The 17390-nt window shown below is 37.3% G+C and overlaps 1 protein-coding gene and 1 pseudogene across 1 annotated transcript in view; one reads left to right on the forward strand and one right to left on the reverse strand.

Moving 5' to 3' along the window:
- Nucleotides 1-10081, forward strand: part of SRI (sorcin) — a 15203-nt gene extending 5122 nt beyond the window's left edge. The window contains exons 4-8 of the mRNA XM_006925710.3: nt 4635-4678; nt 5447-5594; nt 5805-5918; nt 6926-6984; nt 8594-10081. Coding sequence (XP_006925772.1) covers nt 4635-4678; nt 5447-5594; nt 5805-5918; nt 6926-6984; nt 8594-8620 — 392 coding nt within the window. The 3' untranslated portion in view covers nt 8621-10081. The remainder of the gene's footprint in view (nt 1-4634; nt 4679-5446; nt 5595-5804; nt 5919-6925; nt 6985-8593) is intronic.
- On the reverse strand, nt 1568-1686 carry LOC112474019 (annotated as a pseudogene).
- Nucleotides 10082-17390: the final 7309 nt, after the last annotated feature.

A 17390-nucleotide genomic window follows, 5' to 3' on the forward strand; every position in this document is an offset into this window, starting at 1 on the left:
TACAAGAGGTGGTAGGTTTTAAAATCTGGCTAACAAAATGGGTTCTACATCCTTCGAGAGCAGTCCTTTTAAATTTCTTTTAAGAAAGCCACACTTAGCGACGGCCTTAGATCATTGAGCCAGAGAAGACATTTCCTGACTCATCAGGACCATGTAATTGAATTAATTTGCTTGCTGTCTGGTGGTGGAGGCTGTAATGAACCACAAAAGCAACATTTTTGAGAGATATCAGAGTGAGTTTTATAATACAGAAATTATACGTTAGCAGGTCTTTTAAACCGAGCTTTCAAACCAAAATAGCACAGATAAGGGTCAAGGGTAGATACTCCAGCCCAGTACATACAGGCATCTTCTTAACCAGTTTAAAAAGAAACTCATACCTAGAGGTGGAGTGGATGAGGGCAGTTGCTCTAGTCTGTGACAGTAACTCAGCTCTCTTTTCCTTCAGTGTAGTTGTTTCTCTGTGGCACAGTTGAGAGAAACAACTGGAGGTAGGGCTTTTCTCTAGGTCTGTTACATTGTGGATTTCTACTACAATAAAAGATGTTTGAGGCATTCTAGTAAAATGAACAAAAGAAAGTAAAATTGTAGCAAAGATTATTTTGAAATTATTTAAAATAGAATTAGCATCAAGCCGTTTCTGGGGGGAAAATACAAGTAAAATTAAGCAAGTATTTCCTTACCCACACTTATTAGACTTGAGCATTCTAGTTCTGTAGAACTGTCTGGAATGGTGAATTTGCTTTTTGTTCACTGCCAGTTTCATTCTCTCCCTTTTAAATTCTCACAAAAAAAAGACCAGATTTCTGTTCTTTCTGACACACAGTTCAAACCTGTCACTGTCCTCTAAAAAATCTGAGTAGTTCCTTGCTGCCTACAAAACAAAAGCTAAATAGCTTAGTGGGAATTTAAGATCCTCTATAATGTAGCCTCATTAAAAGGTATTTTCTCCCACTTCCTCTGCCTGCCCTGGACTTTCCTGTTTCTCTGCTTAAGCTGGTCCCTATCTCTGTTTGGCTCTCACCAAATGTCCCTCATCTTTCTGTCATTCAAGGCTGGGCTTAAAGGCTATTTCTATGAAGTCTTTTTCTTTCTCCTTTCTAGAAAGGAGCCTCTAACTCCTTAATCCCTCCTAGTACTTTCAGTGCCTCTATTATAGTTTACTGCTCTCTCCCTTGACTAGAGTTGTATGTGCATATGACTTACCTTTCCCCTAGACTGTCACTGAGGGCGGGACCCAGTTTCACATTTGTTATTTCCAGTGTTTTTGGTATCTGGATCCTTGCACATAATAAGTACGTAATAGGCATTTGTTGAGTAAATGGATATGGAAGATTTTCTAAAATGGACAAATCTTAGTCTTATATTCTTATTGGTGTTTTGACATAAGATTGATATTTGATAAGAGATTATACATTACTTGTACGTATCAGTTAAAATCAGATTTTATTTAAAAAACGTATCCTCTTTAGACTTTGAGAGGAGTACACAGCTTTCTGCAGAGGGATGAGAGAATGCAGTCTCATCTCTTCACTCACTTGTCCAACCAACACATTTTTTTTTTTAACACCTGTAGCACCTGGTATTCTGTAGTGGTCTCCCATCCAAGTACTAACCCAGCCCAACCCTGCTTAGCTTCTGAGATCAGACAAGATCAAGCACGTTCAGGGTGGCATGGCGGTAGACCCAACACGTTTTTAATGGACACCCACCATATGCTAGGTACGATGTGCCACCACAAACAGTGCCCGTAAGACATTGTGAAAGCACTAGGCTAAGTGAAGAATAGAGGCTGTGGGATCACCTAGGAGGGGCACATAACCCAGACAGAGGTGAGGAAGCTGAAACAGGCAAAGTTCCAGGCATGTACAAAAGACCCAGAGATGAGAGGGAGCATGATTCAGTCCAGGAACTGAGAAATTCTCGTAAAGATAGCATATGGGGGTTGAATGAAGAGTAGAAAACTAGCTGAACTTAGAAAATGTATGTGTGACCTTATGTGCCAATTAAGGTGTTCGGGCTTTATCCTGAGAGCAATGGAACACCGCTGCTGGGTTTTATATGGAGGACCATATACTACCCTAGCTGTAGGATAAAGACCAAATTGGGGGACACGAGTGTGGGGGACATAGGGAGTCAGGGATACCTGTTAGGTGGCCATTGGAGTCGTACAGCTGAGAAATGCCAGGGAAGTGACAGTGGGACTGCAAGTGTATGGATCCCAAAGCTGTCTAGACGGTGGTTGAATACCAGGGGAGAGGGAATTGATGCCGCCAGATTCCTGGCTCAGGTGACTAAGTGGATGGTGGTGCCATTCATAGAACCTAGGAGACAGGGAAGCTGTCTGCCACACAGCCCCTCAAAAACCTTGATAAGCCAAACATAATTGGCTGCATCCTGGTTGTCAATTGGCTGCATGTGGTTGTCAGGCCCTCTAGAGCAGTGGCTCTTAAACTTTAGCAGCCTCAGCATCACCTGGAAGGCTCGCTGAAACCAGATTGCTGGGCCCTGCAACTAGAATTTCTCATTCAGGAGGTCTGGGGTAAGACCTAAGAATTTGTTCTTGAACACGTTTCCTGATGATGCTGGTCTAGATTATACAAGCCGCTTTAATATAAATATATATCTCCTGGGGATCTTGTTAAAATGTACATTCTCATTTTGTTGGTGTGGAGTAAGGACTGGGATCTGCAGTTCTAACCAGTTCCCCAGTGATAGTAACATGGTTGGTCCAGGACTCACACTTTGTGTAGAACAGTGATCTTACCCTTGGCTGCCCACTAGAATCATCTGAGAAGCCTTAAAAACATACTGATTTCTGGATCCCATGCTCGGAGGTTCCAATTTAATTGTTCTTTGGTGATGGTGACTATTTTTAACAATACTTATTGTATAGTTGAAAGTTGCTAAGAGTAAATCTTAAGAGCTCTCACACACACAAAAAAGTAACTGTGAGATGATGGGTATGTTAACTATATTATTGTAATCATTTTGCAATATATACACAAATCATTACCTTGTACACCTTACACTTACATAATGTTGTATGTCAATTCTTTCTCAATAAAGCTGGAAAAAATAATAATAGTTGTTGTGTAGTGCATCCCAGGTATCAGGATCTTTTGAAGCTTTGGGGTGCTTCTCATAAGCACCCAAGATTGAGAACTGCTGGTCTAGACTAGAGTGACATCATACCTCTATACAGCTTAAAAGTCAGAATAAAAAGTTGACCAACACTTTCTCAAAAGGGTTGGAAAGTGTTGCGTCCTCTCACCTCAGAGATTTTTATTGTGGATCAGATGGAGATTGAAGAACCAAAATAGAAATAATCTCTAAGCTTTTATTTCAGGTTCCAGGATATGCCAAACACAGGAATCTGTTAAAAGTGGAAAACCTGTAGTTTATGCTGTTTGGAGACATTAAGTAATAACAGTTAACTCCATTGTGTTTTAAATTCAGTTTGGTTCGAGATAAAAATGAATCTAGTAAGAGCTATAGAAAATATCAGTTCTGTGTGCATCTTTATAAGCTTGCAGAATTTACACTGTTTTGCCCACATTACACTTGTTGCTTCTGCCTTGTAGCCTCAGTTTCTTTGTACTTCTATAATATCTCCTCAAAGTTACTTATTCCCATTAACATAATGTAAGATGCAAGGAATTCTTATTAATTTGCCAGTAGGCTGTTAGCCAATAAGTGTATTCTGTTGGTTGTCTAAGTATGGAAATGCCCTCCTAACACCTTCAAACTATAAGTAAATTGAAAGGGCTCTTGAACAGTGTCCATCACTGAGTTGTTCATTGGGTCTTACTCCAGGGAGCTCTCTTAACACAATTCTAGCGAATGTCTTTATCCGATTTCATATATAAGCTTACTGTATATGAAAAGAGGTCATAGGCTATTTGAGGTAGGTGGTACTATTCAGTGCCTGACAAAGGAGAAAGAACAACAACAACAAAAAGATTAGACAAAGAACTAGCAAACCAGCTATTTATAGTCAGTTATTAACAAAGTACCCCTACCTTTCTACTCACCATGGTGGATATAATACATTGTCGTTCATTATGGTGAACTGGACTCACTATATTACAGTTTCATAGGCAGAATTATGTAATATTTTTAAAAGACTATATAGAAAACTTTAAGCCTATCCAAGGATAGAGATAATTATACAATGAACTTCTCTATACTCCTCATTCTACTTCAACAGTTATCAATATATTACCATTCTTGTTTCGTCTATAATAACCCTGCCGTTTTCTTTTGGAGAAAATTCCAGATACCTTATCATTTATTATACCTACAAATAACTTCAGTGTATACTTCTCGGAAAGATAAGGACACTTTTTTCTCTAACTTCAAAACCATGATCACATCTAAAAATATTAAAAGGTATTATGCAGTACTTTTTAAAAGATTTCTATAAAGTTGTTAAAATCAAATTTGGGTTCTAGAAGAAATCCTTTCTGGAAAAAAATATACTTCAAAGCTCCATAAAATTTAGTTCCACAAAAATTGTGTAGCATTTAAAAACAAGTATATAAGTAATCACATTGCTAATTAATTAGAATTAGCTAATGTAATGAATTTTCGAAATTGTATTAATATTTTGTGTACTTTTCTTGAATTAACAGCTTTTAACCTGGAGACTTGTCGGCTTATGGTTTCAATGCTGGATGTATCCTTGATTGCTGTCTAGAGTATTTTTTGACAAAAAATTCTTCCTAAAGGAATTCATTTAAGAATACCCAGTAAACACAGAGTGACACAAATGACCACAAAGGAGTTTTCTGAAATCGTTAGCTTTAAAGATAGAATTTGGTGTGAAAAAGTAAGAAAGCTTAGAAGAAAGGAAGAAAGCTTGGTTATTTGAGAATTTAAGGAAAGGAGAACAGTATAGAAATCTGAGTCATCAGGAAAGCTGTTTTGCTTTAATAGTGATTGTTCAGCATGACTCACACCTGACCGTCAAGCAGTAGAATTTTTCACAGCACAGTTATTGGACTCAGTATAGTTAGTACTGACCTACGGGGCCTGGGCGGGCTTACCAAGGGAGCATTAGGGCCAAAGAGGACCCAAGACAGAAGCGTAAGCCGCATAGCCTGGGACACCCAGAAAGTGCAGCCCAGGTCCAGTAACAAGACTGCATTTCACATATGGCTCACAGTGGCCATCTTAGTTCCTTGTAATCATATCACAGATTATCTTTTTCTCCACGAAGAAAATATATACTCAGAGCTTTTTCTTCATAGGCCCTTTTTATCACATCACTAGACTGTCTTTTTACTATATCATACCAAGAAGAACGTATAACATTTTTAACCTTTTAAGCAGAAAGAACATTAAATTTTCTTATCCCTGATATTTAATCATTAGAAAATGTTACCTTCTTCCCTCACCACCCCCGCTTCCTAAAGAAAAAGCTCTAATCCTTAATTATATTCAGAGAGATATGTCAGGCACAATGGGTTTCAGTGAATTTAAAGAACTCTGGTCTGTACTGAATGGCTGGAGACAGCACTTCATCAGCTTTGACAGCGACAGGAGTGGAACAGTGGATCCTCAAGAACTTCAGAAGGCCCTGACGACAATGGGTGGGTATGGTTAACTGTTCATTGGTAGAAGTAACTTTTCATTTCTAAAACTAAATGCTACACGAAGGCAGTTCCTATCTTCTAAAAGTGTGTGCTCATAATTAAAATGAGTATTCTGTCTTAAAAAATTGTGCTTGATTATTTTAATGGTCCTTTGTAACCCTTTATTTATTTATTTTGTTGTTGTTGGATGATTTTTCTTCCTTTCAGGATTTCGGTTGAGTCCCCAGGCCGTCAATTCAATTGCAAAACGATACAGCACCAATGGAAAGATCACCTTCGATGATTACATAGCCTGTTGCGTCAAACTGCGAGCTCTAACAGGTGAGTTCTTTGAGACAGTATCATCTCCATAGGCCAAGAAACCACAGTTTTTATGACATTTCATTTCTCAGTGCTTCTGAAGTTTATTGTCCCAGTCTTTTTTTCTAATTTCAGTGGCTTTTTAACATTGCTGTTGAGCATATTTAGCAGAATTATTCCTTTTTTCCCCCACAATTTCTTTCAGAATTAGTGAGTAATCTGCCGTTAAAATAATCCTAACTAAATTCTACTAAATGTTCTAAAACATAACTAAATGTTCCAAAACATAATTTTTTGATCAGTGTATGAGCAATATTCTGTAATTTCTCTCTAGAATGCGAAATATTTGAAAAGCGGAATTTTTCATTTATAGTTCTCTTTCCTAATTCCTCCTGTTGGAGGTTTAAAATGGTGGTCATCTGTTTCAGGTGTAATTCTTAAATGAGGTGATATGAGTAATTTCCACTTTTCTAGTCCCTCTATTTCTTCTGTATATCTTTCCTTATTCCATTCCTTTCTTTTCTTTTTACTCGTTTTAATATCTAGTTTTGTAATTTTTTTTGCATCCTAACAAAATTTGAAGGCAGATTTTTTTTTTTTTTAATAAAAGTAAATCCTTTTCAATAGGACAGAGCTCAATGGGTAGAATATTTTATTGCAGCCCATTTTTCCTATTAGGGACTCATCCATATATTCTTTAATTAATATTTATATTATTAAGAAGTTTGAAATTCTTGCTTTCATCACCATTAAGTAATGGCCTTGGAAGTTGCACCACTTTTACTGACTTGAGATAAGGTGTTTTCTTCCAGCTCCACACCGAAAAAGACAACTGGCCAGCTTCCTCACATTGTATTACTTTGTTGTATATTAAATCTCATATTCATACAGTTGGCTTCTTTGATCTGTTATGTTGGCTGATTGTACAATCTAAATGCTACTGCAGTTTGAACCCAATGCCAAAATAATTACTGTGAGTTCACACAAGATGTATAAAAAAACATAAATTTTACTGTGGTGTTTTACAGACAGTTTTCGAAGACGGGATACTGGTCAGCAAGGTGTTGTGAATTTCCCATATGATGATGTAAGTTACAATAAATTCAAACTGAGTAGATAAATAAAATGTACACCAAATGGGCATCTCTTTTAAAGTTAGCTCTTAAGAACATTATCAGGATGCAAGAGAGTATTCAAGGCATAAATGATGAGAAAGAGTGACCATTCAAAATTTATTAATTTCATTTGTTATTCATCTTATCCATAGACCACTGTTTGCTTTGCATTAAAAGACCTGGGTGAAAGCCCAGCTTGTCCCACTCAGTAGCTGGGTCACGTAGGCAGGTTTCTGCATTGCTCTGAGACTGTTTGAGGAAAGAGAAAGTAGTAATGCCTTCTTGACTGGACTATTGTGAGATTTTTATCAGAAATGTCCTTGAAAAATACCATGCAGATGTTGTATCTGCTCTTGCCTTTGATAAACAAATCATTTCAGACATTGAGAAGTAATTTTAACATCTCAAAGTTGTACTTGACTCATCCATGTACATCAGGCAGAAACTTAAGTCATAATTTAAAACTATGTATTTACTAAATAGCCACACTAAATGAGGTAGGATAAGGCCATGTAACCAGTGTAAAGGTAACTAAGTGCCATCTTTGATGGCATTAGTTGAATATACTTAACAAAGTTGTTTCCATTTTTCACTCAGCCATTGATTTAAAAAACCACTTTTAGAATTGAAATCACTGAATATTCTAAAATGTTTCTCCATTACCAAATACAAAGATGCACATGCATTCAGTATAGCAGCTATCACAGTTACGTGTACACTTGAGACAAGCTTCTCGTCAGGTTTGTTTTTTCTGCTTAAATATGTGTTCTCTTTAATGTGCAACTTCTCAGGTGACAATCCCATCATTGTTTCCAAGGATGGGGAGGTGGCCTGTGGAGTGGAAAGTGCACAGGCCTTGGTCTGAGATGGAGCCACTTAAGACATATCTAAACATCTCGACCCTTAGTTTCTTGTTTCCTGAAGTGGGAGAATCAGCGTGTCCTTGCAGGAGTACTGCAAGGGTTTGCAGTGTACAGTGAGTGCCTCACAGGTGTTGGAAGAGTGAAAAAGAAAATTGATAGAAAAAGCGGTCTAGTGATTGATATGTGTTTAGTGGCGAAGCAAGAAACATTTCAGAGCACACATTGATGCTTCTAAATTGGGGTTTCTGAATTGCATAAGGGTCAGATAGATATCTTGTTTCTGTGAATACATATACTTGCATACTAAAATTTAATTAAGTGTATTTTAAGAGAATAAACTAAAGGAGCTCTGTTAGGGTAATGGGATAATCCTGTGCAGTTTGGAAGTCCCCACATGATATAACAAGATAAACTCAACTTTTTGTGTTTGGGTAGGTACCTTTGACCATGCTTATTGCTAGAGTCTTAGATATTATTTGGAATTTAAATAACTCTATCCTTTTGGAGTAAGATCTGCTTCCTGTAAGAAACTGTCATGTGAGAAACCCACTGGATTTTGTTAGACTGCTTCCCTCAAAAAATGAACCTTTCCGTACATCACTCTTATTTTATAAAGGATTTTTTTAAACCCACAATTCAAATTAGAATATGAAAATGTAAGCTGCCTAAATAAGCTAGGATGCATTCAGTGTAACTAACACTGACTTTTCTCTTTCAGTTCATTCAGTGTGTCATGAGTGTTTAAATCAAGAGGAGGCTGTATGAATACAATCGACATTCCAGCTTTAGTTCTCTTGTTCTTTCTCCTTGCCTTCATAATGTGTGTAAACTTGCATTGCCACTTTTCCTTAACAGCTCTTGTTAAGGTTTATTACTTTATGTACATCTGAAGTTTTGTTTTCAATTTAAATAATAAATAAATTCCTTGAAATTTTATTAATATTTAAGATCAGGTCTCTTACGCCATTTAGAACTTCCTTGAGCCATTGTCATACGCCTTATTTTTTTTGCTAAACCTCTCTAATGTAAACTTAAGTGTGCAAAATGTTTAAGGCACATTATATATCTGTCATTGTAGGACACTAAAACCTTTCATCAGGCTACAGCTGTTGTCATTCCTCTCCCAGAAGGGCTTTTTGCCTGGTATTGAAAGCCTTATATGTGGAGTAGCCTTATGTAAAATGTTTTAGACCTACTTGGATACAAAAAACCATGCAAATCGATGTCATGGTTCATGTTAGTGGAAACTTGCACAGGCTTTAAGGCTTATAGACTTTTCGATGGCCATATGAATGGACAGGGAACATGAGTGATTATTTTCTGCCTCTTGGAAACCTATTGAATAATTTGAGTGGTAAACACTGTCACCAAGATCTTTGTCATCATCCATGTAAACCTTTGTTAACAATGCTTAAAAAGCGTGTACATTATGAGCTTAACTATGTATAAAAGAAAATTGATAGAAAAAGACTATGGGAATATATGAAAATATAAACTGGTTATTTTTGGCTAATAGGGTTCTAGGAGATTTTCGTTTCCTTTATACATTTCAGTATTTTCCAAGTTTTCTACAATGTGTGCTTTCCTTTTAAAATCAGATGTTAATTTTTTTAAATATTGATATTTCCATTTGGATATGCCATGTATTCACACTTACATTTAAAAATATATACAGCAAAAGGAAAAAAAATACCAAAATGTCTGTGTGACTGCCACTGGAAGTCAGGATCATGAGTTTATTTTCTTCCTTCCTACTATTTTTCCACACGTTCTCTGATAAGCAACTATTACATTTATAATGGAAGTCTTTTTTAAAAAAAATTTTTAAACCATGTGCTTTCAAGTAAGATTTGGATTCTCATGCTGGCTGTGCCTCTTACTAAATATGTGGTTTGATCATTTTAGATAATCTCAGAGCCTCAGTTTCTCTGTCTTTAAAAAAGGAGATAATTTTACCTCCTAAGGTAGATCTGAACATGAAAAAGTGTGTTGGTTTAATGGTACCAATAATGTTTCTGTTTCTCAAGTTTAAAGCTGGCCTGGTTTGCGCTTTTTTGCAAGAGAGCTTAACAGATAAAATAATGAAATTAGCCTGTTTTTTCCCCGCCAGCAGAACACCTGTCTAATTTTAAGGCACAATGTGAGAGTTACCATTCTGATGATCAATTGGTTGGCAACCAAGGAAAATAAAACATTTCTAAGCATCTTTAGTCTCATTTTACTAATGATTTTTTTCAAATATTGCTAATATATATTCATTTCATAAATATTTATTCAACCCTAACGTATGTATTTATGTCAAGAAGTCATACCTGGGCAACATATCAGAATGTGAGGCAAGCCTGCTTTATATTACGTGGTGGGTCTAGGTTTCATTCCATATATATTATCTGTGAGACCACAAAGCTCAGCTTGAGCCTGAGCTGTCCAGATAAGGGGCAAAGAGGGCTTAGAGGACCAGGAAGCAGAGAACTCACCCTCAGAGTCACAATGTCTGCTGTTTCTTCAAACTCACCAGGGTCCTCTTAGGAAGTCATAGTTTAAGGAAAGGATTATTTCTTAGATCACTGTAATGTGGTAAGGAAGAGGGCCCTTGCTGACCCGAGGTTATGGGCCATAATTGAACCATCATTCTTTGATGAGTCCCACGGTGTGCTACACCAGCCATGGTTCTGAATTTGCTTTCGGTTAAGTGCTAAAGTATGACAAAACCATGTCTCTGGAAATAATTAATTCAGTTTTAATTATTGATACCTTATAGCAAGTCTCCTTATCTCCTCTACGTCTACTTTCACTTTCTTTCCGAAAGCATGGAGCCTAGACAGTATGTCACTGCAGTTAGAAAGTTTCCTTCCCCTTGACACATTTGACGTATCCATCCCCTTTCTTCAGTTACAGCCAAAGTCTTCATTACAAGTGAATCTTGTGTTGCCTTATTTCTGTTTATATTGGGTTCTGTGTTTCTTACAGTGCAGACTCACCCCCCTTCTTTAAAACTGTTTCTTGGTCTGTTTTTTCCTAAAGCATATAGTTGGAGCAGGTAAAGCTGAGCTCAAACCTGAATACTTCAGTCATTTGGGGGATTAAGTTCCTCAAATCACCTCAACTCAAGGTTTAATTTAATTTTGGAGATGTCTGCTTTAGTCTCATGCTTCCACAGATTCACCAGTTATGAAGTACTTAGAACCCTTTTCAAGCACTTCCGTGGGAGAGGCCTGGTGCTTCCCTGCGGGTGACTGGCATAGATATGCAGCGGTCTTATGTAATCACAGTTCTCACTCCCACTGAGCCAAGGTGGAGTTCAGGCTCCACATCAGCATGATGTTCCAGGTGGTATTGTCAGCCCACGTGATGGCATGTGAGCTAAAACTTCTTCCTCTGTCTGAACTAGACTTGCTTTTACTCAGCTGAGTGTTATTCTTTCACTGTTCATCGTAATGAACTATTATATGCCTAAAATACTATAAATACAAGAAATGGAGCTGTATGTGATCACTGTAAGCTTTTTTGCACTCATAATAAACACTTAGTCAATGCATTGTTTTTCTCACATATAACTACTTTTTCCCCAGACTGAGCTGAAGGCAGGGAATTGCAAGTGCCAGGGCAAAGACTGGCTGAAGTGCTGCTTGGGAGACGAAGTAGCCAGGTGGGACAGTTTTTAAGTTAACTCAAACTGAGCTCTCCAAGGCCCACTGTTTTAGAGTCTTACACAGGTTAGCTTATTATATAAGTAATAAGCCTGGGCTCTAGGTTAGGATACAAGAAATTGATCCTTGTTATGATAGGCAGAAAGTACAAAAAGATGAGGCAAAGCAGGTGGATAAATAGAGGACCTCTGCCTGTCACCCAGCTGAGGAAATTATCCAATGAATTGAGCATTCAGGCTTTACTGAAGAAGCATTGTATTTTTTCATCATGCTAATGGTCCCTGCTAGGACAGCATGGAAGGGAAAAGAAACCAACCCCTAACATTACCTCCACAAAGCTTCTGAAAGAGAAACAGCCGCTGGGAGACAAATAGGATAAAGGGAGTTATGCATCAAAATAACATAGGTCTTTTTTATTGAAAGTCACTTTATTGATGTTACAATGAGAGTAACAGAAAACCATGGTATCTTATTAGCTTCAGAATTGAATACTAATAAAATTGTGCCAGATATTTAAACCTCAAGTTACAGTGACCTTTAAAAACAGCAAAATTTTGTTTACCTACAATGTAATAACAACTTCATAACTTGAACAGCCATAGAACAAATCACGCTTGTTTAGGAAAGCAGTTGTCATACACATTTCAGTTGGTGTTTGCCGAAACCCAGTTAATTTTTAAAATACCTTAACCTGAAGTGCGGCGAGGCAGAGAGAATGTGTTAAAAAGAAGCCCATCTAAGTATATACACAATTATCTGCTAACCATAATTGAAACCATGCTGCTATTAACAGTCCCCCACCAAGTGACTTCTACTGTAGACATCACCCTTCAAAGATGACAGTGTGGAAAACACTAGCACAGACCTATACTGGCTAATATATAAACTTCTGTGTTTAGGGAAAATGCCCAGTTTCTAAAAAGTCTTTTGGGGATGCTAGACTGGAGGGGCAAGTCTCTCCCAGCAAGTTAAAAAAGTACATGCTTAATTATCCTGAATAAGCCTTTTGTTAAGCACTTTTGAAGTCAGTGTAAAAAAAAAATTCCATACAAAACAAAGATCTTGGGTCATTTTTACCCATTAAAAAGACTGTAGAATCAGTTTGGTTTTGTGCTGGATTAGAAAGAAAAAGGGGTTTTCTAATCAGGCAGTGATACACATGTAATTTAGGAAGAACGCTTGTATTATTACTGAATACATATTCATATCAGCACTTTCTATATTGTGTTATCTGGTATAACTTAGCACCTCTGTATTTAAAGATGTGGGGGCCATTGGCATTATTTTAGAGCTTTACCATCAAAACAAATCTATATATTGAAACTTCATAAAGAGGCTAAGCCCCCCAAATAAATGTAGATTAGTATATGTGTTTTTCAACTTGAGAAAAAATGCTCTTTTCATAATTTTTTTGAAAACTTTCTTGATGAATTTGTAAAAATATTAATGAGATTACTAGTCTCATTGTATGCCTTTTTGTAAAAAAAGAAAAAAAAAAATTCCCTGGTTTTGATTTCAAGGATACGTAAAAATATGAAATGATGATGCCAGCCTTGAAGCACCAGCAAGTATTGTATAGGTTCTCTGCACAATGCAACAGGTACACACCAGGCAATAGTGACTGGCCCATCATGGGCTGGACCACCACGAAGTATGTATAGAGGCAACAGTCAGTAAAACTGCGAAGCACACATCTGTGGTAGGCACTCTGCATTTCTCTTCCCACCTCCCTCAGTGGCCATCTTGTGTTCGGAGCTCTGCATGTACATCTCCATTCTGCTCCTAGGCCAGGGCTAAATGCTCCATGACCTCCCAAGTCTTGTTGCTTCTTATCTCCTCTCTATCCTGGAACACACCCTGACAACCAATCAGTGATTAACAAAATCGTGCAATCTATGCCCAGGTGCCAAGTGGGAAGACTAAGTAGCCTCTCCCTGCTACTCTGCCCCACTGTGGTTCTCCCGAATGCCAATTTTGGCAAAGAAGGAACTTAACCTCTATGCCAGTGAAAGCTCCTAGTCGGGAGAAAAGGGCTGACTGCTACTTAAGGGGGAGCGGCTTCAGAAGTAGGAAGGATCTGGAAGGATTTCTCAAACCCCAGAGCAAAGATGCTTACTATTCGTCGGGCTCTGGATATAAAGGACAAAAATACTAGCGGGTTTTTGTTTTTGAATGTTGTGTTTTTCTACTTATAAACTGAACCGGAAGATGCTCCATTTGGGGGACTGACAAAGCAATGAATAAAGTGTGAACAGAAATATTATCCCCTAATTTGTCAGGTCCTGCTGCATCTTTGTTTCCTCCGCATCTTCAGGTGTGGTGGAAAAGCTCCTTTTGGAATTAAAAGCACAGAGAGCATATGCTATGAGCATGCGCCAAAGGTTCCCAGTAGGTGTGGCTGCAACCCCCACTCCCACCCCCACACAGCTGCTGCCTCTCAGTAGATTTTCAGAAGTGGCTAGCCACCTCAGAATCCAGTAAACAGGGGGAGCTGTTTGTCAAAGTCCTTAGCTCTCCCACGCCTACTCTGATTTTGTGTCCAAAATCAGAGTAGTGTTACTAATTCAGAAAAGATCTCTTGAGGGGAAAAATAAAGCTTGAGCCTCAAATTAAGCCCTGTTCCATAGAAATGTCTGCTGCTTATAAATGTTTGCTGCTGTTAAGCCAGTAGAATGAGAATGAGAAATTCATCTTGACTCCATCTAAGTAAATAAAGCATTTGGGTGGCAGTTTTAGAGGAAAACATAGAAGTGAAAGGGAAAAGATCATTAAAAGCATAAATGGAAATGCCGCAAATGGAAGTCAGAGCATTTCATGGAAAATTCATGCCAACTTACCAACTGGTAGGATGGCATTTGAAATATGCTGCTACAGGGATGTCCACGGCAGCAGCTGGCTGTGGTGTCCTAAGCAGGCTGTGGCAGCAGCTGTCTTAGCCCCCTTCATTCCTTCACTCCCTTCAATCAGCACTGTACTTTGTTCTCCCATATACTCTGCAAGCTCGATATCCCTCCGATAAATTCCCTTTTCTTTAAAATAAAGTAAAATATAATCCACTTCTATTTAGGTAAGGATTTATTATCATGGTGAATAACACAAGGAAATACTTAAAGCACTAAATATATAAGTTAAAATAGAACTACATAACAGCAAGAAATGAAGAATGGATGAAATATATAAATGACTTGATTTTGAAACACTGAAAGAAATGAATAGAAACACTGTTATTTCCTCTGGTCCATAGGTAACTATACAAAGTAAAAAATAAAATCTAAAAAGGTAGGAGGTAAAGTAGCCCCAAGAGATCTGGGACCATGGACAGAATTAAATTTTGCAAATCTGCGAGAGAATTAACCAAAAAAATAATAAGGGGAAAAAAAATGTCTTCCTTCTCTGGAAGTATCCAGAATATCTAAATTTATCTTTTCAGCAACTTCTTTTAGAAACCCCTATCTTATTTTCAGAAATCTGTGCTGGACTGACCTTATGTATAAACACAATTTTAAAAGCCTTTTTAAAGCAAGGGGGGAGAGAAAGAAACTGTATTATCACTTAATAAGCAGCTATATCAAAATATGTTTGGCATTTTAATCCTACATTTGCTTTATTAGTTAACTTTTTCTTAAGGAACAATACTGAGTTTCTTGAAAAAAAAAAAAAAATACAGCAACTATAGCTAATTGAAAGCCCTCATTATGCTGCACTGTTTGAGCTTATTCCTTCCACAGATCGCATGGGGCCTGGGGATCACATTCTAACTAGGAGACACCAGAGGGGAACACCACTCCTGTCTAAAGAAAGAGCGGATGGACACAGAGACCAATTATTCTGACCAGTCAGTTCCTTCAGGGCTCCATTACCCCACACCCCCCATGTTGAAACTCTTAGTGGAAAGATATAAATGTTTCTTTAAGTCAAAGTCTACTACACTGTAATGACTATGGATTAAATGGAACATCTCAGGCAGTAGAGTTGTCAATCTGAAGTCTTATCATTTTTTCAGAAAGAGAAAAAAGGCATACAATGGAACATAAAGGCCAAATGACTGCTTTTCCCTGCTTAGCATAATAGTCCTATAATAGACTGGGGAATAAAATATTAGTTGCATGATACAAACTGCGATGTGGCCTCAAAATTCCTCTCTAAAATAGATATTTAAAAAAATAATGCTGTGCTTATATTTGGTATCATGGGTTCATTCTCCCTGCCTCAGTGGATGAAAAGTCATAAATATTTAAATTTAATATATCTAGAACACCAAACATGAGTGCACATATAGGTACTTCTAGAAATTATCCACAAAGATTATAAACGTCCCAAAGAATTCTGCAAATGGCTATAAGAATGTTTAAACATTCTTAGATACAGTATATACCCAGAATAAAGTATTAAAGCTACTATAAAATCATAGTCTCCCTGCAAATAAAACAAAACTTTTCATTCAGTTCCATACGAAGCTTATTACTAAGGAGGATGACTATAAACTATACATATCCACCTCTAGAGCAACCACGTCTCCTAAAAGGCACATAATAATGATTTTCGGTTGAAATAATTTTCACATAAAAATAATGGAAAAGGTTAGGAAAGAGAGAGAGGGGTAAGGAGATCTGTTGACTACACGACTAACCATTTGTGGATTCCTTCAAATTAGGGCTGTGTAACTGGAACTTGGGAGCATATATACATGAGGGACCTTACATTCAAATCTATAAACTCTTTTATAGTCAAAATAAACCTTATAACTTTAGCATTTTATACACTCAATACCAGAAAACATTCAGTGCACATCAAAGTGATCTTGGTCAAAAGTCACTTTATTTGCTGTATCATTAAATCTATCTGCCCTCCCATCCTTGGCTTGAGCTATGTGGCAATGTCACCCAAACTTTAGTCCGATGGATCATTATTTTGTAGTATTGACAGTTACAATCCTTCCTGTCATGAAAATGCTGTTTATACTTTATTGTTTTGGATGATTAAATTGATTTTCAAAAGTTTTCAAAGACTTTCAGAAGAGAGGTCCATTACAGAAGACAAACACACACACAGCAAAATATGCTGCTTTCTAACTTGGCCCTTTGGTTTGGGCATCCAAGATGAGTGCACATGGAAGTGAAATGGATTTTGTCCATGGACACTACTAGGAGAGATCAAATGTAGAAGATATTTCTACAGTCTTGTCTGCAGATTCCATTTCTTTCAGATTCCAAGAAAAATGAGAGAAAATGGAAAAACTTAAAGTACTCTTCACATGAAAGCATTTGGTTGATCCCAACAATTTCTGAGCTCATGAAGGTAGCCCCCTTAGGAAAGCTTTCTTTTAGAATGGCATAGCTGCCTTATGACAGCTATCAAATTCTTGGTTTTTTGTTTTTTTTTTAAAGGCTTTACCATAGATTTCTTTTCTATTATGACAGCTATCGAATTCTTGGGTTTTTTTGTTTTTTTTGTTTGTTTGTTTTTTGTTTTTTGTTTTTTTTTAAAGGCTTTACCATAGATTTCTTTTCTATGGGTTAAAAAATATATATAGTTCAAAACATCAGATTCTTTCCCCTGCCAGCTGTTTGGGTAACTTCACAGTTGCTGCACACTTGTGCCTTTAGATTCCTTTTTACCCCTTGTGTCCTGTTGAGGCTTCCTAGCCCAGCTGGTAGAACCTTCCATCACCTTGTGCAGAATGACCAGTTGGGACTCAAGCATCCCACTAATGATAAATATTCTTAATAAACAGTGTAAAAGTTGTTTTTATTAAAACGAGTCATTCATTTTACAGAACAAAACTTTAGGCCACAAAGGGTTAGAGTATTGGTGAGTTGGAAGCCACCCATGCATCAGCAGCCCATGGTCTCATGTGTCTTTGGT

Source organism: Pteropus alecto, unplaced genomic scaffold (genome assembly GCF_000325575.1).
Source record: "Pteropus alecto unplaced genomic scaffold, ASM32557v1 scaffold69, whole genome shotgun sequence".
NCBI lineage: Eukaryota > Metazoa > Chordata > Mammalia > Chiroptera > Pteropodidae > Pteropus > Pteropus alecto.